General features: G+C 42.6%; 1 protein-coding gene across 1 annotated transcript; it reads left to right on the plus strand.

Moving 5' to 3' along the window:
* Positions 1–3,934: 3,934 nt before the first annotated feature.
* On the plus strand, positions 3,935–4,792 carry LOC113566143 (period circadian protein). Its single transcript, XM_026990472.1, has one exon. It carries the CDS (start codon positions 3,935–3,937, stop codon positions 4,790–4,792), a length of 858 nt encoding a protein of 285 aa, XP_026846273.1.
* Positions 4,793–26,419: the final 21,627 nt, after the last annotated feature.

Below are 26,419 nucleotides of genomic sequence, written 5' to 3' on the forward strand. Positions count from 1 at the left end.
AATTCTACGAACATAAGGAAATATAATTTTTATATTTTGTTGTTCGTGAAACCTGTAATTAGGTGCTTAGTGAATAAAAGTGATGGCAAATAAACGGAGGTCAAGGAAACATTTGGATTGGAAAGGTTTATCCGAGAGTAAGGGGTAGTATATAATTCACAATCCTTTAAAAATTATGCAATCACTGAATGCCAGTGGATGGGGAATTTCGATTTTGATTGTGACACAGCACCATATGCACCTTTTATAATCCTTAAACTACATCTGTGGTGGATTAGCGACTCGAGCTAACGAATTCGTGGAATTTGGAATATGACGTTGACCAAATACTTGCAATAATAACTCGAAAGTCAAAGGTCAGGGTTAAGGCGTTTACTGATTTTATTGAAGGCAAATACCCGTTAAAGTGCACTTTCCTCAGGTACGAATACGGGCTACCTACGATATTAACCAGGTGGGATTTAGTTGTTGTTAATAAATAATTATTACTAGTCCACCGCAGAGAGGGTTTAACGGGGGCAAAGTACTTTATGACAGTGCAGGTTTGTACCGTGCTTAGAGGGTACTTATTTTTGTTACTGATGTTGTATTGTTTGGTCGAGTTATTCCAGAACCAGGTACCGCCTTCTACTAATCCACCGCAGATGTGGTTTACCAGTAGTCAAGTACTTCTTGACTTCGCAGACGAGTGCACGTGTGTACCTTCCTCTGGCTGGATAATGCAGAACAAGGTACCATTGTATTTATGGCTAAATCCACCGCAGGTGAGCGTTAAACAAACCGAAACAACTTTTTGGTTAAATACTTTATGGCGGTACAGATGTGTAAATGATTTATTAACAGGTTTTGGTAGAGACCGTTTTGGTTTTTTCCAAAGTAAAAAATGTTTTGTTTTTGACTGGTTACTAATTTTTAGGGATTTCTATGAATACATAGCAGGGGAAAATGGAATCTAATCACCCCAAGTGCTTTATGATGCAAATATATATTTAGTACATACGTTTGAAGAAGGATTTGTGACTAGAAAGCACATCCATATATTTTTAATTAATTCGAAATTCGTTAATTTTTCTGTATTTTCTCAACTTTTGATTTCAGCTCTCTGGCAATCCAGATGAACGAGTAGGGGCCTTTATTTTTCTCCATTTGCCATTCAAGCATTTGGCACTCGCTTCTTTGCTGGTTTCCTGGTTAGCCAGGATCCAAGTCCAAACATTTTGGCATCAATTATGCAACTTTGTATCCCCCTGTGTTACGATCGAGTAGGGCTACCTGTTCTCACAGTTTTCTTCGTGCTTTGTTGGCCCCTTCATTCATTTGCAATTTCCATTAAAATGTCATTGAAATTTCACTTACAAAAATTGTTCTCAAAACCGAACCTGAACTCAAACCCAAACCCAAAAACCTTGCAAAAAAATAGCGAGGGAAAGAGGAAAAACTGAACTGAGTTTTGTATTGTGGTCGGTTTTGGAACGGGGAAAAAGGAAAAACTAGGGCAAAACGAAAAACTTTGGCTGGCAATTCTATTGCCAAACGCATTTTGCACTTCAATTGCACGTGAAAATGAAAATTAAGTGAAGTGTGTGTTTGGCTGTGTGTGTGTGAGTTGGGGTTGGGGTTGGGTTGAGGTTTTCGGGGCAAAGCTGGGGAAAAACTGAAAAATTCAAGCCTGTTAATATGCGTAAGTGTGTGCGCGTGGGAAACGCAGGGAATGAGCAGAGTATTTTCTGAATGTCTCTTGCGGTGTCAGGTTCGAGAATCCTGGGTTGAAGTTTTTCCCTCGTCCTCTGTGAATTTTAACGTTTGTCTGTCGCTGTCATTGATATGGCATCTTCTTCTACCTCAGCCAGCCACTACTCCCTCTCTCTCTCGGTTCCCTGCCTCCTCTAGTAGCCTCGTTCTCTCACCTTCATTCGTTGCCGTTTTGTCGCCTGTTGTTAATTGTCATTGCGTCGCTTTAAGCCGCTCAGTGGCAGCAAAAGCAAAGTGTAAGCAGGGAAGAGCAAAGTAGGAGGACACAAAAGCCTGAAGCGGACTCGAGACATCCACAGTACCCTTGAAGACACTTCGTTCAGATGGCAGCCCATCTTGCTGCTTATTACAAAACTCGGAAAACAATTAAAATTTTAAATTATAGACAAAAAATCACTTTGGATTTACTGGATTTAACAGCTGCTAGCAGCTGATGCAGCCCGATTCGGTTACCGATACATCGGATATTACACAGAACAGATGATTTTGTGCGCTTAACAGACCAGCAGAAACAGAAAACAGCTGATTTAAATTTACGAATACGGGAGCACCTAGAAACGAGAACGGAACGTTTTGCCTGAAAACGTAAAACGCACAAGTAAGTAATAGCCGTAGCCTGCCTGATTAAGTTTTCTCGATATAATTATAAGAGTATATGTATTGATGAAGGGCACGGGAGAGGTGAAAAGTCAGGAGTAGAGCTGTTCAGGTCATTGCGAGAGTAGGCTTGGCTCAAGATGTTTCAAAGCTGCATTCGTCATTATTTCTACGTTTAGCATCTCTAGAAATCCTATCCAATTCCAACTGCTGCTTTCTGCAGATATCTTTAAAACTTAGAGGCCTCCTAGACGAGACGAGAACGCGTGCAGACAGGAGTTTCCTTTGCAATATTACTCTGAATTTGGAATGCCCGCTGCCAGGGTATGGCTATAAGGAGTAGTGGGTGCTGAGGAAGATTGGATGTTGCTGCGGTGGTGGGGGGCACAGGAAGGAAAAGTGTATCAGGGGCGATTGTTGTTGTTGGTGCTTCTGTTGCTGCTGCTGCTGTTTTCACGCGCGGTTAGCGTCTGTAATTGCATTGCCAAGTAAACGACGAACCGCGAGCTGCGACAGACACTCGGAGATAGCTCCCATTCCAGGCCCGGGCCCCATACCGTTCCGTGCCATGTGTGTTCCTTGGCGTTGGCGTAAGTGAAATTTATTTCAACAGCTCCGCCCCCCCAGGCATTCGGCTCCGAAAACTGTCGGTGTTGGCCAACTTAGGCGAAAAATTGAGAAGCACACCCCTCCAGGGGCACCATCTGTGGCACACTGGCACCAGACCGATGGAAACTACAATTTTTTCAAATGCACTTCCACACACATCAATCCCGAGCAAAGGACGAACATTAGTTTTGTAAAGAAAGAGATGTAATGATCGATTCCATGCCTTACCTGAAACGGTTTACCATCGGTTATATGTAATATATGTTGTATAAATATTTTAGAGTAGATATTTTTAATATATTTTTAGTTTTTTCCATGGTTATATAGTGGACAGAGATTTAGATGTGCAAGACAAACGAGATACTTGAAACATGTAGTGATGTTTTCCATTATACTGATTCCTTTCATAAGATTTCCATCCTTATTTACCATCTCGAACAGCAGTTTTTACGACTCTTAAGTACAAATTTCCACGTACAATTTTAAGTAGATGGTCAGTTATTCAGTTAGAATCGGCATTTCATCTTTTTCATATAGTCGTTTGTCAGATCCGAAATTTCGGGCTTTCTTCTCGCTCACTCTCAATTTGATTGTGATGTTATTTGAGCTTCGGCAGTCCAGAACTAGCTACCTATTCCCACGGTGCACAAAAAACCTCCATACTGAAGCTGCATCTTCTGTATAGACATTTCTCCTGTTTCTGATTTTAAATTGTAATTAAAGTGCGGCTCTTGCTATGGGTCTGTGGGTCTGTGGCCCTGTGGCCTCTCTTGAGGTTCACGATCTTGGCAAACAATGGTTAAAAGTACTTCTTGACACGCTTAGCAATCGCTCACAACGGCAATAGATAGCCCCCGGGGCTATGGGCTATGGGCTATGGTAAGCGGCAGACGCGGGGCTTTCTAAAATTGCCAATCCAAAATGAAAATCATATTGGTATTTGCTTGATGGAGAGATGGGGAGAGTTCTAACACACATGACCACCAAAAATAAGAAAGCGCGAACAAGAAAACAATCCACGGATTGGATGAACCATGATTTCCGTCAACTCATTCAGTGGTATATAAGCACCCATGATCTGGTCATCGATACGCAGTCGGCGCAGAGCAATCCCCTCAAAATGATGTACAAAATTTACGTTTTGTGTCTGTTGGCGACGGCCATGGCGGCACCATCTCCTGTAGCCGAAATCCCGGTCGAAGTGGAGCTGGAGGTTAAGCAAGAGGCGGAGCCGGAGCTGGACGAGTCGCGTCTGGCGGGTATCTTTGTGAAGGACGGCAACGAGAACGGACAGCTGCGGTTCCTGGCCTCGGGCCTCACCAGCAGCTCCTCGACCACCGGCAGCACTGGCTTCAACTCCGCCCTGAATCAGTACATCACGAACAAGCAGGATATGCTGGAGCAGCTGCGTCCAAGCAGCACAGGCACAGGCACCACAACTGGCACGGGCACGTCTCTCGTCACTGGAACCTCCACGAGTGGGACCGGCAGTGGCCTGGTCACGACCACCTCTAATGGGGCCATCTATGTGAATGCGGGTGGCTCCTCGTCGTCCGCATCGTCTGGCTCGTCGAGCACCAATGCGGCCCTCAACCAGGCCATCTATGGGGCCTCGCCCATCGCGGATCTTCTGCCCCAGATCGTGGCGCAGGGGCTCTCGACGCGTCGTCGTCCTGGCAACAACAACATACGTCGTCGCGTTCCCAATCGCCGTCGTGTCAATAAGCGACGTGGCAGCGTCAACAACAACAATCTGCAACGCCGCCGGCGTCGTGGTAACAAGCGGGGCAAGAAGAAGGCCCAGGTGATGGTCGTACGTCCCAATCGCGGTTGATTCCTTTCTCACTCTCACTCCCACACCCACTTCCCCCCCCCCCCCCCCCCCCCCCACTCCCTCACTTAGTTAAGCCATCGTCTAGGTAATTTTTTTTTTTTTTTGAGTTCAACAATCTTGTCTTGTTTTATTATTAGCATTACCCCGCAAGAGGCAATATTAATTTATTTATTTAAATAATTGAATGGAAGAAAATTACACTGCGCAACAAATTTGTCGGAGGGTTTATTCTAGTTCAAGCGATGTTTCGGGGAAGGTCCCAGTTTGGTTTGAAACTGTATATTTCTTAAAGCCTCGATCGCTGAGACACAAAGCCATCGATTAAGAACTAAGAAAACAGACCTCAGATATATCCATCCTGGACACCATCACGCTCTAGGACATCTACTTGTAAGCACCTCTTGCACCTGAGAAGTCAGCAAAATGTCCGCCGACCGTACAGCGATGGAGTACCCTCGCGGGTACCCTATCGCTGGCTCGGACTGGGTCTTCCCCTAAATCTACTGTAGGGTAATGCCACCTGCATCAAAAGACTATTTATTGTGAGCCCACCTTGTTCAGGCATTGTTCTATTATCTATCAAAGTACAATACTTGTATGGAAAGAAAGTAAAACATCAGCCAAGTACTCGTAGTGCTGGTGTCGGTGTTTCAGTCTTGTTTTTGTATCTTAAATAACCAGATTCTGGGCAAGACATACATACATAGTGTCAGCCAATTATTAACTTAATAATGTTCTTGTTATTTTTATTTAAATTCCATTTATAGTGCCACCACACCACCTGCTCCAGCAGCCAGCCTCAAAATTGGTGTAGTGCAGTGCCTTGTCCCAGGGCCTTAATTTATGGGCCAACTGGTGTTCATGTTCAGGGCCTCAGCACGAGTCGGAGACGGGTCCGGGTGTGGGTCCGTGTCCGGGTCAGTGCTTAGGTGCCTGCTCACACCCCCCGAGGGGCTGGGGCTGGGGCTGGGGCTGGGCCTGGTCAAGTGCAAGACAAACGGTCGGCGGCACTGCATGCGGCGGTCAATGTCTTGATAAATGTCCGCCGACCGTACAGCGACGCCGTACCCTCGCGGGTACCCTATCGCTGGCTCGGACTGGGTCTTCCCCTAAATCACCGTCACGTGTCCCGGGCTGTGCATTATGTGCTCATGACTGTAATGAGCCTGTAAGTGGACCTAATCAGTGTCATAATAATAGAAATTAATCACTGCAAGGCCAAGCTGGGTAGTTGGCTTGGGAGAAATTGGTATGTACATGGGTTGCGTTCAGGGGCTCTGTTCGCTGTTCACTGGGGCTGGGGCTGCGGCTGCGGCTGGGGCTGGGTTGTGGGGCTTGTGCTTCGGCTTCGGCCCACCTGCAGCTGCATGAAAAAAGTCAAAGTTGAAGTTCTCCTGCCACTTTCACGGCATTTCCTTTCCCTGTGGTGCGGTTTTGTGCAGCGCTTTGGCGCATACTTTGTAAATGTTTTGTAATGATTTGATTTGAAATTCATTTGAATTATTGCTTGCTTCCGGTTTCCGGTGCCTTCGAAATACTTTCCTGTTTCCCAACCCAGACCCGGAACAAGACCCGGACCAAGACCCAGACCCAGACCACAGGACAGCGAGCCACAGCCACAGCAGGCGGCCCATGGCAAGGATATGGACTCTATGATGTACGAGAAACTCTGTTGGCCTTCTCTTCAGTCGTTCTCGTTCTCTTTCTCTCTCTCTCTCTGTCGCTCTTTCTCCGAGTGTGTCTGTCCGATTCCCGGGAGTTTATTAAGTACTGCCCAAGTATATTCATAGGTCAAGGGGCAGGAGACTACGCTGTGTGTGTGTGTTTGTGTGCGGAACTTTGTTAATATGCAAGTGAATGGACATTTCCGGTACGTACAAAACGTGCCATGTGCCAGTCCAGTCCAGACCCGGTCCCAGCTCCGGCCCGGCCCGGGCCAAAACACAATCCAGTCAAAACCAAGTCCCGCGAAACCTTTAGAGGCGGAAACCGGGTGGCCAGAGCCCGAACCAAGGACATGTGTTGCTCCACACACACACACACATGCTGCGCCCTTGGCTCCACTATGGTACTGGTACTCTCTGGTCGGATACATTTCGCTGCTCTTCCAGGGCGGGTTTCACACGGGCTCTGTTGGATAAATCACTGATTTTGTCAAAGATGTTGAGATTGGGGAACATGATTGCCTCGCTGTATAATTGAGTATTATATATCTTTATATTATTTTCAATAGTAAATTGCTTTAATTCTTTAATGGAAACTCAAAATAATTCTGCTCGGAGGTCTGTAGGAGGCACAAACATTCAAAAGAAAGATAGATTTATTCCAGAACAAGTTGAAGTTTTGGTTTTTGTTTGTTCCAATATTTATTATATAAACTTGAAACTAATGAAATTCTTCTTCTTTTATCAATCTGTTCGGTAAAATCAACGTGAACCCTCCGTTCTCACTGTGAATAGATCCGCATGGATTCAAAAATCTCACTCTTGAAGAGCAATCAGTATTCGGTTTGGCCTTTTTTTTTTTTGCAATGTGGGTTTCATTTTTTCTTTGTCAGTTCTTCGGCTTCGCTCATGTGTAATTTTCAATTAAAATGATTTGAGCAGACAACTTTGAACGCTTCTGGCGCTGACTCTTCTCTCCTCTCCATTCGTCTCCTCTACGGTCTCGGATTCCGATTCGGACTCTGGCAGGGCTTTTGGGGGCACAAGCCACAAATACTTTTTGGTAAAAATCATAAATCATGCAGCAGGCAAAGACACGAACCGTATTGGAAATCGACAGAGCTGAGGACGAGAGCGAGGACGGAGACTCAAGCGTTGACACAAGAATCGACTGGGTCCGAGGAGGAGAAGGTGATGGAAAGGGGCGCCCGTCCACACATACTCGTATAGCCGGCTAAGTGGGCCACAAGTTTCGTTTCACTTTTGAAATAGTTGCAAAGTGGAAAAGTTTTCCATCTCTGCCCCGCGCGCCGCCGCCTGCCGCCACAGGCTGCCTGGCATTTGGCATGCAGAGTGTCCATGCCTGTGGTCAGGCCGGGGCATAATTGTATAATTTCCCTTTTCCCTTTTCCTTTTGCAGCGATGAGTGCGTGACACGCGTGGCCTGAGCTCTCGATGAAAGGGGCACTTCTATTGCCATATCAAAATGCTCTTTCAATGAAGGAAATACATACGAGTACGTATGCGTATGGCACATGGGAATTTCTATGCTTTCTAAGCTTAAGCAAATTGTTGCTCGAACTACTTGAGGAATCGGTAATGTTGTAGTGTATTTGAATAACTTCTTTCCTTACTCCTTTCCCGGTTTATTAAACTAGTGAACAGTACCAACTTTCCACTCGATACACTGTCCGTTTCAATCTGAAATAGAGATCAAGTTAATTTGTTCTATACAAGTACGTATGTTCTTCGGCTTTGGCCCTCTGTGTGACTGACCAATGGACCACACGCTGTCATCGCCATGCCATTTTTTTGTTCTTGGGTCATTTATACTGGGCCCAGTGTCAATGCAGCTAAGAAATGTCGAAATTCTGCGGTTTCTAAGCCTCTTCTTTGATATTTCTCTTAATTTTTTCTTTTCTTGCTATTGGTATGCCTCCAATGATGGTCTATTGACATGGCACCAGCAACAACAACAACGACGACAGTAATGGTTGTATGTACATATATTTTTCAAATTCATTATTTGTGTGCGGCATTTTGCACACCCCTTAGGTAGATTCTGCGATAAACACAATCAATTCTATGGATCAACTTTGTACTAGTGTACTTATACATAGTTCTGATAGGAACTAAGGGTAAAAAAACAATGCTTTGCAGAAGAACTGTTTCGATTCTGTTCTGTTTCAAATGGACGGCTTCAACATACAAAGATACTCGAGGGTATCAAAATCTTCGGCCCCGAAGATGACTACCTCTTCATTCTCGTTTTGTATGTTTTTTGCTGTTGAATTTCTTGTATTTCGTCTGGCTTTTAATTGCCGTAACGTGTTTGTTCTTTAATTTTTTTTTATTTCTTAGCTTGTGTATTTTTTTTTTGAGATTTTTTTTTTCGGTTTGGGCCACTTGACGTTTGATTTACTTAGTACTTTTGGCCGTCGCCGCTTACGGTTGCTTTACAAGACCAATTGTAAGCCAATTTTCGGTTCTCTTCATGGAGCTGTTGGAGGGGTCTGTTCGGGGGCAGGCCTTCACAAGTTCGACCTTGTCGTTGGTTTTTTTTTTCCACTTGCTGGGGCCACTTTTTTAGCCCACTTTTGGAGTGTTTTGGTCCGCTTTTTGCAGGTTTTTTTTCGCTTTGGGTTTGCTTTTGGCTTGACACATTACCGTTGATTGATTGATAAATGATTTGGTGAATTAATTACGGCAATCTCACTGGGAAACCTCAGTGTGTGCAGTGCGTTTCAATGTGCTAAGGCTGTCACGACCAGTCATCTTCTATATATATTTCACAAAGTCGGGGTGCAATGTCTCCGAAGTTGTGGATGCCACAGGCTGGCTGTGATGTACACATATTTCATATAATCTACTAGTAATCTATACAAACATATATCTAGAACTGCTTTCAATTATCTCCAATGAAACAGTAAAAATATTAAAATATTTGTAGCTGTTAAAGCAAGTACAGATCTGATTATAATTACATATCGGGGCTGGTGTTGATCCAAATAATTAGCTTAAAACAAAGGAAAGGAATCTGAAGTCAATATAAAGTTGTTTAGGTATGCCAACTTCTTACAATTTCGAAACGTACTGTCATTATGCATGCAGACATTTATCCGTCAAGAGATTGATAAATGTCATTTGGTTTTCCATGCACAAAATTCGAGCTAATCCGAACAAAAAATATGTGAACCAAACGTTTTTAGGTTAAAAGCTTAATACTCGAACGAAAATAGAGACTTAATTAAGATTTAGTGGCTGAAACCAAAAGCTAAATCAATCATTTTACCCCAAATAGATCAAAAACAACACAAATTACTGCTCTCTCCGCAAAATCCTTTGGAATGGATGCATTTTTTAATGGTTTACAGTCACCGAAAAACATTGACAAAGCCAATACATAGCTTGGAATCTGTATCTGTATCTGTATCTGTGATAGAAGTTTCCAATTGTAAGAATTGTGGTAATCCGAGGACAAACACGAGGACACACGGAAATGCAAGGGGAGCATCCCGTGCATGCAAATGAAAATTGCAGGAAAATTGAATTGCTAATTAGGAAGTAATCTTAGACCCTTTCCAGCGACAAACGAGTGTCCAACGATAAGAAAATTAATTGATTGATTTCGAATGTTTCACATAATTGCAGGCCATTGTAGCAGAGATACTGTTTCCTGGGGTTGAAGAGGAAACGGCTGCTCAATTGACCCGCTATTAGGGAAAGCCTTGATTTTGATGGCTTTGATGGATGGTAGAAATTTTGCAGGGCGCGTACAAAACTTCAAGTACAGTTAATTAGGCTCAATCAATGTACAAGGACAATGAAATGAGAAACGAGGACATGACAGGGCAGTATAGAAGAACAGCAAGAGAGAGAGGGCCGGGCCAGGGCCAGGGCCAGGGCCAGAGCCAGGGCGCTCATTCTGGACTGAGAGAATGAAGCAAATAATTAAATCTAATTAATTTGCAGCTGTCAAAGCGCAAAGTGAGAAAAAGAAAAGGCCAAGGCAAAGGAAAAGGAAAAAACCGTACCGGTTAGCCAAAGGATTGGATGAATGGGTGGGAGTACGAATCGTCGACACCTCATCGATTTGTAGCCCCTTCATTCTGTATCCCCGGCACCTCTTGAGCCCCACTGCACTGCACATTGGTACAAAAGTCAATTTGCCAAAAAAAAAAAACAAAAAAGGGGAGAAATTTTTGTGCGTTGTAATGATCCCTGTCCCCTGTTTGGCCGCCCTCATTCAATTAAGGGTTAACACAGAGTGGGTGTGGAGAGGGAAGTGGGAGGAGGGTGGAGGGAGGAGGAGGTGTTGTTGCCTGTCTTAGACGTGACGTAAATCAGCGTTTTAAGTGTTTCTGGTTCTTTCTTTCTTTTTGTGCAAGGAGCTGTCAACGGCAACGTGGCAACTTTGTTTCCTGTTGATAAAAGAGAAGGAAACAAAAAAAATAAAATATAAAGAAGTACAGGGAAAGGGAAAGGGAAAGGAGAACGAGAACGAGAGCAAGAGCGAACGGGAGCCTGATTAGATGGTAATTGTATTCCAATTGGATATTGAATAGTCGTATACTCTGCTCTTAAATTATTTCGTCTTTTTGTTTCTGCTTCAAGAAGGATTCATTGGATTTCTTAGGAATTTAATTGGTTCGAAACCGGCCTGAGGGTGGGCTCCAACCAACCTGGCAACCACCTCTACCTAGAAATTTAATTACTTTTCATTTAAGTGACAAAACTTGTCTCTTCCCCATTTTGCATCGATGAAAAGTTTTCGCTGGTATGTCGCTGAGCTATATATTCGATCTGGAAAAGGGTTTGATCTACGATTAAACGGCTTGACTGTCTCTTCAGCTCTTGTCTGACTAGTGAACTCATGATCATTAAATTAGCATGCATATCAGTGCAATCTTTGGCCAGGAAAAAACCACTACTCTGCTCCTCAAACTCCTCAAACTCCTCAGAACTCGTTTACTTTTTGTTAAATACATCGGGATAAAAGCCCCCGGCTCACTCGCCTTGCCTGCTCTTCGTTGTAGATCTTTGTTTGAGATCTTAAACTCTATTTTAATTTATTAAGACCGCTTAAGTGTTCGTCCCAAATAGTCTTATATTCTTTCCATAGTTATTGCCGTAAAATATTAAATAATTGTAAAGATGTAATTATGTTATAAAGAACACATATTTTGTATAGTATATAGAAATCGGTAGCATTTAGGAGTTGTGAAGCCCTTCCCACTGTACCCTGTGGTGCTCTCCGATTCTAAAAAGTTGCCCTGGAGTATCAACAGAAAAAAAGTAGAAAAAGTTTTTGTCTGTGGAATGGAGTGGGCGGAAGTTAAGGCAAAACACTTGAACATCTAAATCAAATTAATCCCAGGGAAAGTCTTTTGCCAGCGCCCGCTACTCAACTTCTCTGCTCCCCCTTTCTCCCCATTTCTCTCGATTTCTCTTTGCCTTTTGGCAGGCGTAGTTTTTGTGCTTTACTTTGCTTTCCCTTTTGCAGGAGTCGAGACCCAGAACCGGGTCCAGGTCCGGGCCCGGAACCGGTCTACTCGGCTCAAGTGCGAACTTGTTAAATTTGCGCAAGGATCTCTCAGCCAGGAAGGGCATAGCACACGCATACGCAATTAGGAAGAGGCATGGGGTGTGGGGCATGGGGTATGCGGCATGCGGCTGTGGACCAGGACTACGACTAGAATAAGGGGATGGGGTAGGGGCTGGGACAGGGGCAGGGCAGGGCAGGGAAAACTGGAGCTTGAAGCTCAGTTACGCAAACAAGCAAATCAAAAAACCATTTGACGCACTTTCATCATCAACAGAAGGAGGATTCGCAGCAGCAGAGGATGGGGCGTTGGGGCATGCCACCTGCTGCTGCTGACACATTCGAAACTGCCAATAAGTCGACCCCACCCGTCTAACGTTGCCCCCTGGAAATGGGTGGAGAGTGCAAGCAAAACAGCAACAATAACAAATTGCATGGGGAATTTTCCTCTTCCAGGCTCCTCACTTTAATGAGCGTTTAAGTCCTGGGCAAAGCCTTTTGCATAAGCTAGCAATCAGAGAGGAGAAACGAAGACCAGCGATAGTCACGAGGTCCGTGTCCAATTCGCAGGAAGCAGAATGCGGCATAGGGTTTAAGACATGAGATGAGTATTCTGTTCAACTCTTCTGATTCTTCACTTAAGAAACATATGTAATATGATGTAATATCCAATAGACCCTTCAGTACTTTCTATTCATTCGCATTGGCGATGTTCAGTCATGAAACCGACTCATATCGAATATAGCCGATCCTTCAACGATATCTATTGTACCATAAGCAAGCCGCTCTCGGAGACTTAGGGATTTGGAATCGATACCACAGATCGATCCACGAAGCTATCAGAGATATTGAAGATTATTCAAGAGCTGAAGAAATTATAAAATATTGAATATATTGTACGATATATTTCACGCTCGCATCTCCAATTTCTCTTAGATTCTTTCCACTTTCTCTCACCCGATCGCTCTCCGCCCAAATTCTGACTTTTGCTGGCGGACATACATATTTTGGTCAAGCAACAATAACGGTACATTTTTGGGTCCTTTATGCTCTCTCTCTGTCTCTCTCGCGTTTCTTTCCTTCTCGCTTCGATTTTGCTTTTGTTGTTTTTTCTCTTGCTTTGGGGTCAAGTGGTGCTTTTGATGCTGGCAACGCTTTTATTCTCTGCTGCTTCTCTCCTACTTTTTGGAGTAGGAATTAAATATCAAGTGTGAGTGTGTGTGTGTGTGTGTGTGGGGGCAGCAGCCCTGCACATGTGTTGCCTTTCCCCAGGCATCCCCGCCCCGTGACTCCCGACACTCCTCCTGACTTTGCCCTTTTTTGCATATCATCATCCACGTAAAGTTTGCTTTTGCTTTTTGCTCTTTGGCAGCTTGCTGCTGCTGTTGTTGCTTGTTTGTTTGTTTATACTCCTCCTGTTTCTCTTTCTTTTCATACCCTGTAAGAGGGTATGACCATGGACCGATTGTGCGAGTATCATATGTGTAGGTGCCATACGAACAATTAACGATAAACTATTATTTTTCTGAGAATTTCGATGAGAATTCTGTATATGTGCTGCCATGGAAACGATGGATCTGCAAGGGTAGCCAAGTGTTCGGCCTCTAGGCCATTGTTTTTCCGCCACACATCACTTTTACTCCTCTTTCTCACTCACTCTCGCTCTCTTGTATGTATGCCGGCTTGCCCGCAGAAGAGCCCTTTGAGCCTTGCCTCGTCCCAGTTCCACTCTCACTTCCCTCCAGACCCCAGCCATGGCCATTGCCACTGCCATTGGAGTTCTTGTGTTTTGGGTTAAGTGAAAAGTGATTGAGCAGATTTTCGTTGAAAATCTTTCGCCACTCGTCCCGCTCCCGCTCCTCATCCCATGTCATCCGAATTGGTCAGGGCCATCTAATTGTAGCTACTGGTATTCCAGTTCCAATACATGGAGGGTTCCTTGAGTATATAATAATTTTTAAACTGAAGGTAGCCTTGAAATATCGAACCATCATAAGCGATCAGGAATGTTCGCTAGTGGCTCAAAGGCTAAATTTGTAATCAAATCCCTTTATTTTTTATTCCCATATTGTTGGTTTGAATATTTTGTTCTTTTTCTTGCCGGTTGTAAAGTATTTGCGATTTCAATTGTTTGTTATTTCCAAAAACGGAACAACAGCTCCAGGCAGCATTCTGCAGCTTTAATAACTTAAATCATCTACGCCTTTTGTTTGTGTACAATTGCATATTCCATAGAAATTCCATTACCTTGTCCTCCGGCGTTACTTTCATACATCTGTACACCTGTACAACTGTATGAATGTACTAGAGATCCATTTTAATGAAGTCGAATCGAATTGAATGGAGTGAGTGCGAGTTACACAATGGAACGGGCTCATATTAATGTGAGTGTTTGTTGAGTTTTACAGCACTCGGCATAGCCAAAGACATTTAAATTGCCCGAATTATTGTATGCATATTTTGTGTATTCTTTTGCAACGAATGCTTGAAGCCTTTGCCTACCTGGACATAGTGCCCCCCAATCGAGGTGTGCAAAAGCCGATCAGTGGTTGGGATTCAGTATCAATCGATCATGTGGCAAATCTGTTCATCATCGGGCAGCAGACAGCTAGTAACACGTTAGTGGTGTCTAGATGGAATTCAAATACCATTCGTGCCTCTTCGCTTAAACGTTGTGCGAACGAGTCTCGCACACTCATTCATTTTGAGCATTTTGGATTCAAATCTACATTAAAGGAGAACTCCAGTACAACGTTGTAGTAGCAAATACTCCTCAGGAAGCGTACATCAGGTGCGTATGTGTCTGTATCCAGTATCTGTATAAATATTATTCTTTTAGGAATCTTGGTTCCATTTTTGAAAGAGATTAATTCCTTAGCAGTTTGTGCACACAACTATAGGCCTTAAACCCTCTTGTCATTGAAATCGAAAGTTCTCCTTTAATCATATTTTTGGGGACAGTGTTGACATGTGTCAGTGTTTAGAGGATTAACTCTGGCAATAGACTCATTAAGCTAGTTTTATGCAACAAGTCAATCAATCAGATATCATCACACATCAATCAGACATTAACATTAATGCCCATAACATACATTTGTACATTTGCCATAATCATTTGCAGCCGTTTCAATCAAGCAATCAATCTCAATCATCGCCATTTTGCCTCGTTTCCGTTTTTGGAAATCTTAAAACTTCCCTCTTCGAGCCTCTGGCATAACTGTAATTTTGCAATTATTGTTTGCACAATCGCACATCATCAATCAAACGAACTGTGCCAGCCCGCCGCCCGCCGCCCATCGAACGCCGCGGCGCCTCCCTGCATCACAATCACAATCAGCACCTGTTCCTGGCCCTGGTCCTGGCCCCTCTCTCCACCGTTTCGTTGCTTCTATTAGTATATTACCAGTGTCGCACTTTCTGCAATTTCCCTGCTCGCGGAGCCTCGGCCTGGGCCTCCGATTGGGTCTGGGTCTGGGCCTGAGCCTGGCCATTGTTTTTGGGGCAGCATAAATCAAAAGCGGAAATGAGCACGCAATGTGCATTGATGAGATTGACTTCATTAGCTGCTGGAATCTGGTGGTAGAGCAACTTTGATTGTTTTTTGGTTTCCATCAAATCAGTAGCAGAAGCAATCGCAATCGCACCGACGGGAAGAAAGAAAAACTATTCCTGCCCGTCGACAATTAGTGTGAATGCTAATGAGAGCAGAAGGAGCGACGGCACTGGAGTCTATGGAGTAGTTCATTAGTTCCAGGGCGTCGGCCACGGAGTCCCGTCACCCGGTTATGCCTCCAGTCAGTCATCGGGGCAACATGGTTATGAACTCATAAATGGAGGGCCATCGTCTAATCAGCCCCGACGAACTGGCGGCCAATAAAGCAGATGCATAGTGGCTCAAAATGAATGGAAAATTTGAGAAATTACTCTTAAAAATAAAACAAAAATGGAGTTGAAACCCTAAGAAAGGCATTCAGAATAGATCGAACCCTAAACAACATATCCATGGGACAAGGACTCTTTTAACTGGCAGATAAGAGTAGGATAGAATATTACCTCTGAAACATATCCCCTATGCCGGGTATAGTGTGTTCGGAGCTTTGTTTCATATGCACAGAGCATCTTGCCCCACTGTGCTGGACCAGTGGCACTCTCATAAAGATGCATTTGAATTTGGAGAGCAGGCCTGTCCGCTTCTTAATGTCTTATGCTTATTGGTTTATCCCGCTGTTCCACCACATAAATTCACTCGTTCCACAGGCCGTATGCACCTATGTATCTGTAGGAGTAGATACATACAGATACATTCTTATATCTTAATTCCACGACTCCTGTATTTATAATCCGTTAATTTCGCTTCGCTTTTCTTCGTTCTGTCCCTGTTTTGGCTCTGGTATATCATTGTCGTTTGTCGCTTTTGTGATAATAAAGATTTATGTCTGGAGCCAGGAGAGCGTTTATCGAAAGAGTTGCATCTCCCTTCCTAGTTCTTGTTGGTTTTTTGTTTTTTTGTTTTTTTTTTTGGAAAGATGGATGTATTTTTAATTAGCGGTTCGATGCTGCTCCGCTGCTCTGTAATTTTCAGACCCAACTTCTTCTACCATCTCCATCTTCCTCTTCAGGCTGCAAGTCTTCTTACGTTAACCTGAACTTGAACATTTTCGTTGAATTTTTTGTTCTTTGTAATCCTACAGGAACTCGGAAATTAGGGCGGCATAGTTGAAGAGTAAAAGAGGAACACAAATAACAATTTCGGGGAATACATTTTTGATCAAATTTGTAGCCGAGAGAGATGGAAAGCAGGAAAGGAAATTGTAATCTAATCAGGGCTCCAGCTCTGGGCTCTTGGCCCTTGTTCCTTCTCCAGCAACAGTTGTAAATTATGACACACACAAACACATGGCCTAGGCCCAGGCCCAGGACCATAAAATATTGCCCAGAGCCCTTCACATAATTCACATGACTCTCTCATAGTGGGTTACTTGTAGTTTTCCCCCTCCACTTCTCATCTTGCCAGATGTATTTTTTTCTACCAAAAAAATCTCCATCCGAGAATGCGGCAGTAGCGTGTGAGTGAGGGTGGAGAAAGTGGGGACCAGAACGAGAATGAGAATGAAAAATTGTCGACAAATGATAATTTTGATCTATGCCATTGATGAGGATCGCCCAGATGAGGATGGAGTTGCCTTTGACTTAATTGTATGACTGAGAAATGATTTCGAAAACTGGATGGCGGAGTCGTGTATTTATCTCTATTCTTCTAATTTCACTATGCAACAAAAAAGACTTTCTTTTTATTGCGACTTTTTCTAAGAAAACTTTGCAAACTCAGGAAAAATCAAATTAAATTGGTTTCTGGTTGCTTAAGATTTGATTTATTAAACTCAGATCCGGGACTGGAAGCTATTCATTTTTTTTAAGGTGTCTTCTATAAAAATCTTTGAATAAACAATTTTAATTTATTCTATATGTATGGCAGTTTGAAATTTAGCAGGAGCGGTATGAAAGCATTTTACCTATACCTATTTTTATATAGGCAGCGAGGATCTGCAACCTCCAAGAGAGTCAGCCAAGTACAACCACACAATAGGCCCATATAAATTAAGACAAATGTTTTTGATCTTACCGAAAATTACAACTTTGTATTTTCCAGTAGAATCTTGGAGATTCCACTGTAGAGGTAGCTGAACCTGGCAAAAGTAGCTCCCTGCTTATAGCTCTTTCTTTCAGGGTGAGTCTCCAACAAATGCGGCATCAGAATCCACGAGTTGTGGACCATCACATCTATGTTACCTATACGACTGCAAAATATTCTCGAGGAAACAGAAGAACGCCATTTAATTGCATTGTTTAAAATTTCATGTGCAAAAACATTGTGGTGACCCCGACGTGATTGTCGGAAGCTGTTAATCGGTCTATTGTAATCGAATTGTCTTTATCGTTCAGGAAATTTATTAGTGTTCGATCAAGCGCTTTTGTAGTTAAAAATATTAGTAAACATACATTATTATACATATATGTAATCATAAAATTGATGGTCGTAGAAACCTCCACACCACACCACACGTATTGATCTGATTTGCAGAGGAAACTAATCTGTAATCTGTAATCTGTTTCCAGATGATGCGTCGTCAAGGAAGCATGGAAGCTAAAGAGCAGCATCGTCCGCAAGATAGGGATCATATAAGTTAGAGCAAACCCAGCTGGATCTGGTGCTGATTCGAGTTCAAGTTCGTATGTACATAGGTATTTAGTTCATCAAATCATCCGACGCATTTGCGTTAATGTTATGCGATATCCCATCTTTCCAAAAACGATTTCAATGTTATCTAATCGTTTGTGTATCTTCTTTCCTGATATTTAATGTAATTTAAATGTTCTTAGCTGAATGGGTTTTCTTCCTATTGGTTCACCTTTACATCATAAGGTTTTACATTGTACTGTGTGAAAGTTTATTTTCTATATTCACCTGACTATCGCTATTGATTCCGTTCTATAACCATCCATCTGTCTATCCCTAGATCCATATTAACATACTCGTAAGCCATGCCCCATCGATCCGTTCCCCATTTATCTTCATTAGTAAACTTGTTCCACACTGTTTCTCTTTGGACCCTCAAAATCCAAGCAAACGAGAACGGAATGTTTCGATTGTCATTTGCTCTATTTCTATTTCTGCTTCTGTTTCTAATTCTGTTTCTATTGTTATAGTTACTGTTGCAATTGCCTGCATTGCAGCAGGTCGTAAATTTATGGCAAATAAATTTATAGCAGTCGTTTCGAGGTCTCCAACGCACCACCAGTCCACCAGGCCACCCAAAAAAGAGGGCTCCATTCCACTGCTGTCTGTCAGATGGGGAACATTCAACTGAAATGGCTCAAAAAATTGAAATCAACCAAAGTTGGGGAATTTCCTGCAGCCAGGAGAAGCAAAAAGAGGTCGAGGGGCTGAGCAAATGAATAGAACCAGCCAAGAATCCTTCTTTGCTGTTCATTTTGGGCTCGGGTTAGAAGGGCCCAATGCATATTAAGTTGTCCTTGTTGTCCTCGTTTTCCTTGTTGAGAGCTTATCTGAATGCACCACAATTATTTCAGCTTGTCGGAGAAGCCAAACGGGTATTGTTAAAGGGTTGATGGTGGGGCACAACTTGTGAACTTTACAAATTGAAATTAATTACTTTCCCAGTCATTGTGCGAGTGCAAGCCCCCCAAATGCAGTTTGTCCACGGCCAACTGCCGACTGCCATAGGAAGCTTCGCTCACTACCTGAATGGCCAAGAAGCAAAAGTTTTTCTGAAGAAAAATGTTGATTGGAACGAATTATTGTGGCAACTGGAGGGGACCAGCTTGGTACGAGGTACGAGATATCCTGCCTGAGATACCCTGAATCTGTTTCTATATATTAATTTCCGTAAGCATCTCTATTGAATAAAATCGAAGTCCGCTTACCCAAGACTTCTCTAACTGCACCCTCCACCTGCCGCACCTGGCCAGTCTGATCCTCCACTTTACTGATAAGCTATTCCTTGACGTTCCTTGACGGCCTCCAGCTTGGCTCCCGGGAAAGGCCGTCCAAGCGCCGCAACTACCTACCTAGTCGATATCCAGGTCAGAGGTGAGTCACTTTTAGATACCTTCATCTAAACTAGATGTAGTAAATGTGGGTGCGGAATACACCTTCGTAGTTCCCATTTCGTTAAATGTTTAACAGTCGAGAGGATCAGGACCCTTTGGTGGAGCCGCTCCAAAGAATAATTTGTTCAAGAGCCTTTTAAGTCTTGTAAAATATTTGAGCTGTTTCCATACCGCACTGTCTGTTGAATATCACTATCTCTCGCTCTCGTTCTTCACCAACGAATTACCATCCGACCGTTGCATCTTTCTCACTCCGCCAGCGGGCGCTCACTGGAGTAGGAAGAGAGAAAGAGCGAGTCACCCACGGGAAATTGTTTTCGTTATCCTGGCTATAATAACAATCCGATCTCATTCAAATTCTGCAACTTGGTGTTTCCGTATTTTACAAATTTTTGATGCCATGGGCTTGACAAAAAATTTAATTAGACTTATTTCAGTGCGAAATACCAGGAGGATGCACAAAAAGTTTGGTCGCTCTATCTCTGAAAGTCTGTGAGGCTCTTATCGAAATTGACAGACTTCCAATATATGTACATATGTACAAAACAGAACTTTTAACCGAAGATACGAAGAAATATCGGATTGTGATAGACATATCTGCACAGCATAACTATCAATATCTATCATTGTATCAATATTTCAGTATCTACCTACCTTAAAATACATTAAAATAGGCAAAAGCGAAATGTTAAATGAATAATTTATGTAGATAATTTTTTGTTTAACTTTTCCAACTTCAATATTAATATCGTGAAGGAGCTGCCAAATCGTGTATTCCGCAGACTTAACTGACATTTCTATACTCATTTTGAGTATCGGGGTATATTAGATTTGTGGTGAAAATGGATGTGTGTAACGTCCAGAAGGAATCGTTTCCGACCCCATAAAGTATATATATTCTTGATCAGCATCAATAGCCGAGTCGATTGAGCCCTGTCTGCCTGTCCGTACGAGTACGACTAGTATTTCCTATCCTGCTCGAGTTTCGTTTCTTAAGAGTGTTCCTCCAACGTTATTGAATGTACTTGAAACTCTTGTGAATCAAGCTAAAGCCCCTTCTGCCGTCCCCATCCCCCCCCCAGTGGCACCTCCTTGCCTCACCCCTTTTTGGAATCGCTTCCAGACATAATCACCACATGACGTGGCATCATCAGCATCGGCATCGGCATCAGCATCAGCATCGCTCGCTTGTGGGGCTTGAGAGTGCGTGTTGCTTATCAATGGAAACTGCTGATGACAACCCGGGAAGGAGGGGGAGAAGGAGTTCAGAGAAGACGGGGACAGGGACGGGGACGGGAAAGGGGACTGGCAGAATGGGTATGAAAGGAAGAGCCGGGCGAAGCAGGCAGGACCAGCAGAATACGTACGTATAAAAGGAGGAAGGAGTAAGGCGATACCAGGACGAAGCGGAGCCTGTTTATAGTTTGCGCCAGAGCCGAAAGCAACTAAATTAAAATTATTTCAACTCGAGTGGTTCGCCCCTCGCAAAGCTGGATGGAAAGAGTCTTCAGCAAATAACGGAGCCATTAAAACCAGTTGCAAAGAGCCCCATAGAGGTGGAGGAACAACCAGAGGCATCCCTGATTTTGATTGCTGTTTTGCAGCCGCTCGTCTCGACGATGTTGTTGTCGTATCAAATTATAAATACTTATGAACCCTGGACGGCACGGTAGACACAGCAGATGCACCAAATGGAGAGCGACCGAGATGCAAATAAACATCATATTTGAGACAAAGGCAAGTGGGTCCCAAGTGGTGCCAGTAGATATTCCTACCATATAATACCCTAAGCACAATAAATAAATATAAATCTTTAAGAACTTTAGCCTTAGATGATTTTTTTTTAATAACACAAACTAACATTTTATCAGACATTTGAATACATTCCCCTTATTGCATTTACATCGCTTACATCCCATCCCATCTATTCCATCAAAAGTTGTGGGTCGTCGTTCGATTTTTTGCTCATATCGGCGAGAGCGAGCGAAGCGAGTGAGCCGGGGGCTGGCGAGCTTGCGGGAGAACAAATGCAGGGATGCTTTGATGTAGATTTCTCAGTGTAAGCTGTTTCAGAAAGTGTATATTATCGTAAACTTCTTCTGCCTGTTGCATGCAGATACGCGGAAACAATATGCCCCTTGGATTTCCAAGTACCGCATAGAAATAGCAATAGCCGTAACAAATTACGAAGCAATTCAAGCGACACTTTGGGATACCCTTACCGAAGCCAGAGTGTTCGTTCTCTGCCCAAAAAAAGGAAGTCAACAAGTGTAAAGTCAAACAATTAAAAACTCAATTAGCGCCATATTGAAAAGCTGCCAATCATTTGTCACCTCCAATCCCCGTTCTTCCCCACAAACCCTATAGATCTTATATATATATACCTATGTATGTATGTATGTGCGAATCCTCGTGCAGCTACAGTACGAGTGTCTGTGTGTGTCTGTGGGTCCCGTTGGCTGTTGGCTGTTTGTTTGCATTGTGCGCCGCAAATTGGTCAAAAGTACAAAAATATCAAAGATTCGACACAAAACACAGAGCGAAAAATACAAGAGCAGAAAAACAACCGAAAAACAGTAGGCAAAAAGGAATAGAATGGAATGGAATGGCAAAACCAAATCAAACTAAAGGCAAAGGCAAATAGCAAACATCACATTTCGAGCGTGAAATTGACAAACAAAAAACACCCTAAAAAAAGCACACATTCAAAAAATGAATCCCAGAGACTGTGCGATACCAACAAAACAACAAAAAAGAATGCATAAAGGAACTAAAATAAAATACAAGGAAATATACAACAATACAGACAGCACTACGGCTATGGACTGCACCCGAAACGAAGTGCAACAAATGCAAAATAGTTTGACCAAAGCCAACAAAAGCAGTGCGCAAAAAAAAACGAAACAGAAAACCAAATCAAAGCACAAAAAGCGGAGGAAATTGAAGAAGAAATGCCGAATACCGAAAGATTCATTTTTATCCATGGCCCAACATATGACAAAAGTACATATACATACATATACTAGTACAAATTTAAGGCAACAGTCGGCTTCGGCTCTTGTTCACAAATTGAAAAGACCAAAGCAATGTGCAGATAGAGTGTGAGAGAGAGCGTCCTGTGGAAAAATTACACAACAACAGAATTCTGTTGGCCGAGGCTGGTTCTTATAAAAGGGAAAATGTTACAACAGTACGAAACCAATTTGCAGCCAATTAACACTACATCTATGGGCTACTAGCACTTTGAAGATTTAATAGGAAAAACGTATAATGCGCTGTATAGCAATCATAATCCCTAAATGCCATCAATATTCACAATGAAAGCATTCAAAACATAACCATATCTACCATTTAAACCATTTAAATACTAATTAGAAACAATAGAAGATGAAAAACAAAAATAAATTGGACAAGTTTTAATCTACGAGTACAACAAATAAATTAATTTCAACATTTTCCTTGGAATATTGTTTTTTTATTGTCAAAAGAAAACCCATAAGCAGGCAATGAATTTCCCAGTAATTGGTCCTCTGAGTTACGTCACTCTCCATGTACACCCATTCCAATTAGGCAAGGAATAGAGCCTTATTTTTTAAGATCAACAATCCACCAAACTTTTTTTAAAAGACTTCATATGCTCTTACAAACATATGAATTGTACATAAATATTTTAATATGTTGCAACCGACAAGAACATAAATAAGTTAAATACAAAGAATAAACATCGAGTCGAACGCCTTTTTTGTTAATCATAATCGGAAAACCAAAATTAGGAATATCTTAATGCCTTAATGCACCTCGGATTAAACATAATAATATCACATAATTAACCACAATATTGTCATTAAAGACACAAACAAAAAAATATACTACAATCAATCATCACTAACAGCAATCAGAAAAAAAAACATTTTTGGAGGATATCACATCTCCGCAATAATTGTAATAGCCATAAAGCCGTGTACAAATGGAATGAAAATATGTAATGCCCGTAAGTACATACCAATTACTTTGCCTGCAGTTGTCTCTGCCTAGCAGTCCCTAAGGTTTTCCCGCGTGTGTCGTTGAATGTCATTTGCCAAGTGACAACTTTCCATGTCTAGACATTGGCCACGCCCCATTTCGGCGCATATACATAAGTATTGTATAAAACCCAGATTGTGGCACATTTTACCATAAACATAATGTCTTTTATTGTATGTTCTCGCAGTTTCCCATTCAACCGTTTTTTTATGGTTTTATGTTGGGGAACGGAAGGAGGCAAGGCACAAGTGCAATTATGAAAATTCATTTGATTTGTGTTTATGATTTTTACCAACGTCCGTTGAGTGTTTAACAACAGCACAAACACAAAAAAAAGAGAAAAAAAATGTAATTTGCAATTTCCCCGGCGACAAGACAGCGTCGAAAGCTTCGGAGTTACCCGTTAACACTTTGACCACAAAACGCAAATCATGCGACTAAAGATCACCCCAAGATCCCCAAGACGATCTTCGCATCTCTTCCTGGGCAGTTTCAGCAGTGGGTTTTACCAACTCATTGCCTCGTAATTAGTGGAAATTACTTGCTCTGCACGGCTCTACCTCCCAAAAAACGAGCGGCTCTCCCTGTCAAGAGAGAGTGAGAGAGCGTAATAATAATTACCATGCCCGGGACAGGCTCGATCACACCTCTTGCCTCTGGCTCCACCAACAAAACCGATGAAGCAAATACAACAAAAAAATACTATAAACGGAATAACGAAGACGAGCACACACTTTCTGTGCCTTTCGGTGAAGATAAAAGTTCCTTACGCACTGTACTATTCAGTACTATATGATCTCCATGTTTGAAAATTCCCGGAAATAGTCGTATGGTTACCAGATATTTGAGAGGTTTGAACTATGGCATAACTATCAGATATCTCAACAATTATATAAAACCTCCTTAGACATAAATGTAGTATGGTCGTACTGGCACATAGACGGTTGAGTTCCTCGAGGAAGATAAACCTTGTACTTCTCTGTATTATATATTCCTTTCCTTTCTTTTTATACCTATCTCTCTCTCCCTCTTCACCTTAAGAGCAGGCGCAAAGTTTAAAAAAAAAAGAGATAACTCAACGCTGGACATGACACGGCAATTTGTGTCGCTGGCGACGGCTTGCAAAATTAATTTGTGTCCACTGTTATTATTGTATAAACTTTTTTCTGCTTTTGTTGCATTTGTTGCTGCTGGTGCTGCTGGCTGTTGCTTGTTTGTTTGTTGGCTGTTTGCTTGTCCGGTTGTCTGTTGTCTTTTGATTGAATTAAGCGTTTTTGTGGCTCGCTTTCAATTTGTGTCGAAACAGTCGGTACGCAAAATTGCCAGCGGCAAGGTGAGCGAGGGGTGCACACAAAAAAATGTCCTAAAAAACTAATAATAATTAAATAAATCAAATTATTAGTAACAATAAAAAGTTCTAACTCTTTTCATATTTACCATATAAGCTTTGCTAATAGACTATAATCTAAGGTAATTTAGCCGAAATATATTGTTTTTGATATCTGAAAATGGTCCGCCTTCAGCCCTGGCCTTAAAGGGGTCTTCCAGTTATCGCTATGCGTGGGCGTTTAACTGTCTGGTTTTGTCTCTCTCTCTCTCTCTCTTACTCTCTATCTCTTTTCGTCTCGTTTCCATCTGTCCATCCATCTCGGTGTGGATTTTCGGTGGTAATCGACGTCGTCGCTCGCCTCTGTGCACTTGACATTGACGACTCGACTCCAGCTCCGGCTCCAGCTCCAAACACTCTGCCTTCGACGGCTGCGGCTGCGGCGGCTGCTGCGTCTTGCCTCAACACTTCATGCTTCATTTGATGCCGCCCCGCGCAACGCTGCTGTTCAATCAGTTGGAAAAGTAAACAATGGACCACCGGACCACCTGGTCCACTAGCCATATCCAGTGTTTTCGGAGGGAAAGGGCTAGCTAGCCCCCACAGCTCTGCAGCCCTGCAGCTCCGCAGCTCCGGAGTTGGGTTTCATCTCTCTTCATCTCCCCGTTAGTGAAACTTTTCTGTTTGACAAAAGTTTGCCCTCGCACAGACGAAAATTTCCAGTTGAAGTAAGCTAAAAATGCTTCGGGAGTCGCAGGGCAGATTAATTAAATAACTAAAGTCCAGCTAATCATCTACAATTTAATGGCTAGCAAAGGGAGCCGGGGGAAGCCGGGGATACTTATCAATTTCAACTCCAAACTGGAAAGGGAAGCCTCTCCTCTATCATCTTTTTGGTTCAGTAAATAGAAGGGTCTGTGTGAAGTTTGGTCAAAGAATATGAATGCTAAAAGTCATGGTTATATGTAGATAGATAGCTTCGCCAAAGTACGGCACAGATACTGGTTAATTTGTATACTCAATTCAGCGTATACATATATGTTAGAGTATATATAGAATTTTGATTCCCCATGAATTTCATTGAAGAAAGAAGTCCTTGGATTCGCTTCATGCCATTCATGCCATTACCAAATTCAAATCCAATCGCTTTTCCACCTTTTTCAACCCCATTTCCAGTCCCTCTTCTTTACATTCTTTTCTTTTGCGTGCGACGTTGCCATTTTGCAGAGGAGCCAAGTGGATAAATGACTAGATAGCTGTATGCATGGATCCCGGACGCGCCCCAATCAATTAGCCAAATTGTGCATAAATTTGTGGACGCTTATCAATGTCAATATTATCATTAGAACAAATATTTATGGATATATATGTACGATGAACTGCTGCGAGATGTCTGGGCGTGACGGCGATTCCCCACTCCCCAGCGATGGTAAGAAAAA

This window comes from Drosophila persimilis, unplaced genomic scaffold (genome assembly GCF_003286085.1).
Source record: "Drosophila persimilis strain 14011-0111.01,24,50 unplaced genomic scaffold, DperRS2 tig00000579-arrow-pilon, whole genome shotgun sequence".
Lineage (NCBI taxonomy): Eukaryota > Metazoa > Arthropoda > Insecta > Diptera > Drosophilidae > Drosophila > Drosophila persimilis.

Bases quoted from the DNA above. Each gene is read 5' to 3' on its own strand.
- LOC113566143 (XM_026990472.1), top strand. From the start codon at position 3,935: ATGACCACCAAAAATAAGAAAGCGCGAACAAGAAAACAATCCACGGAT.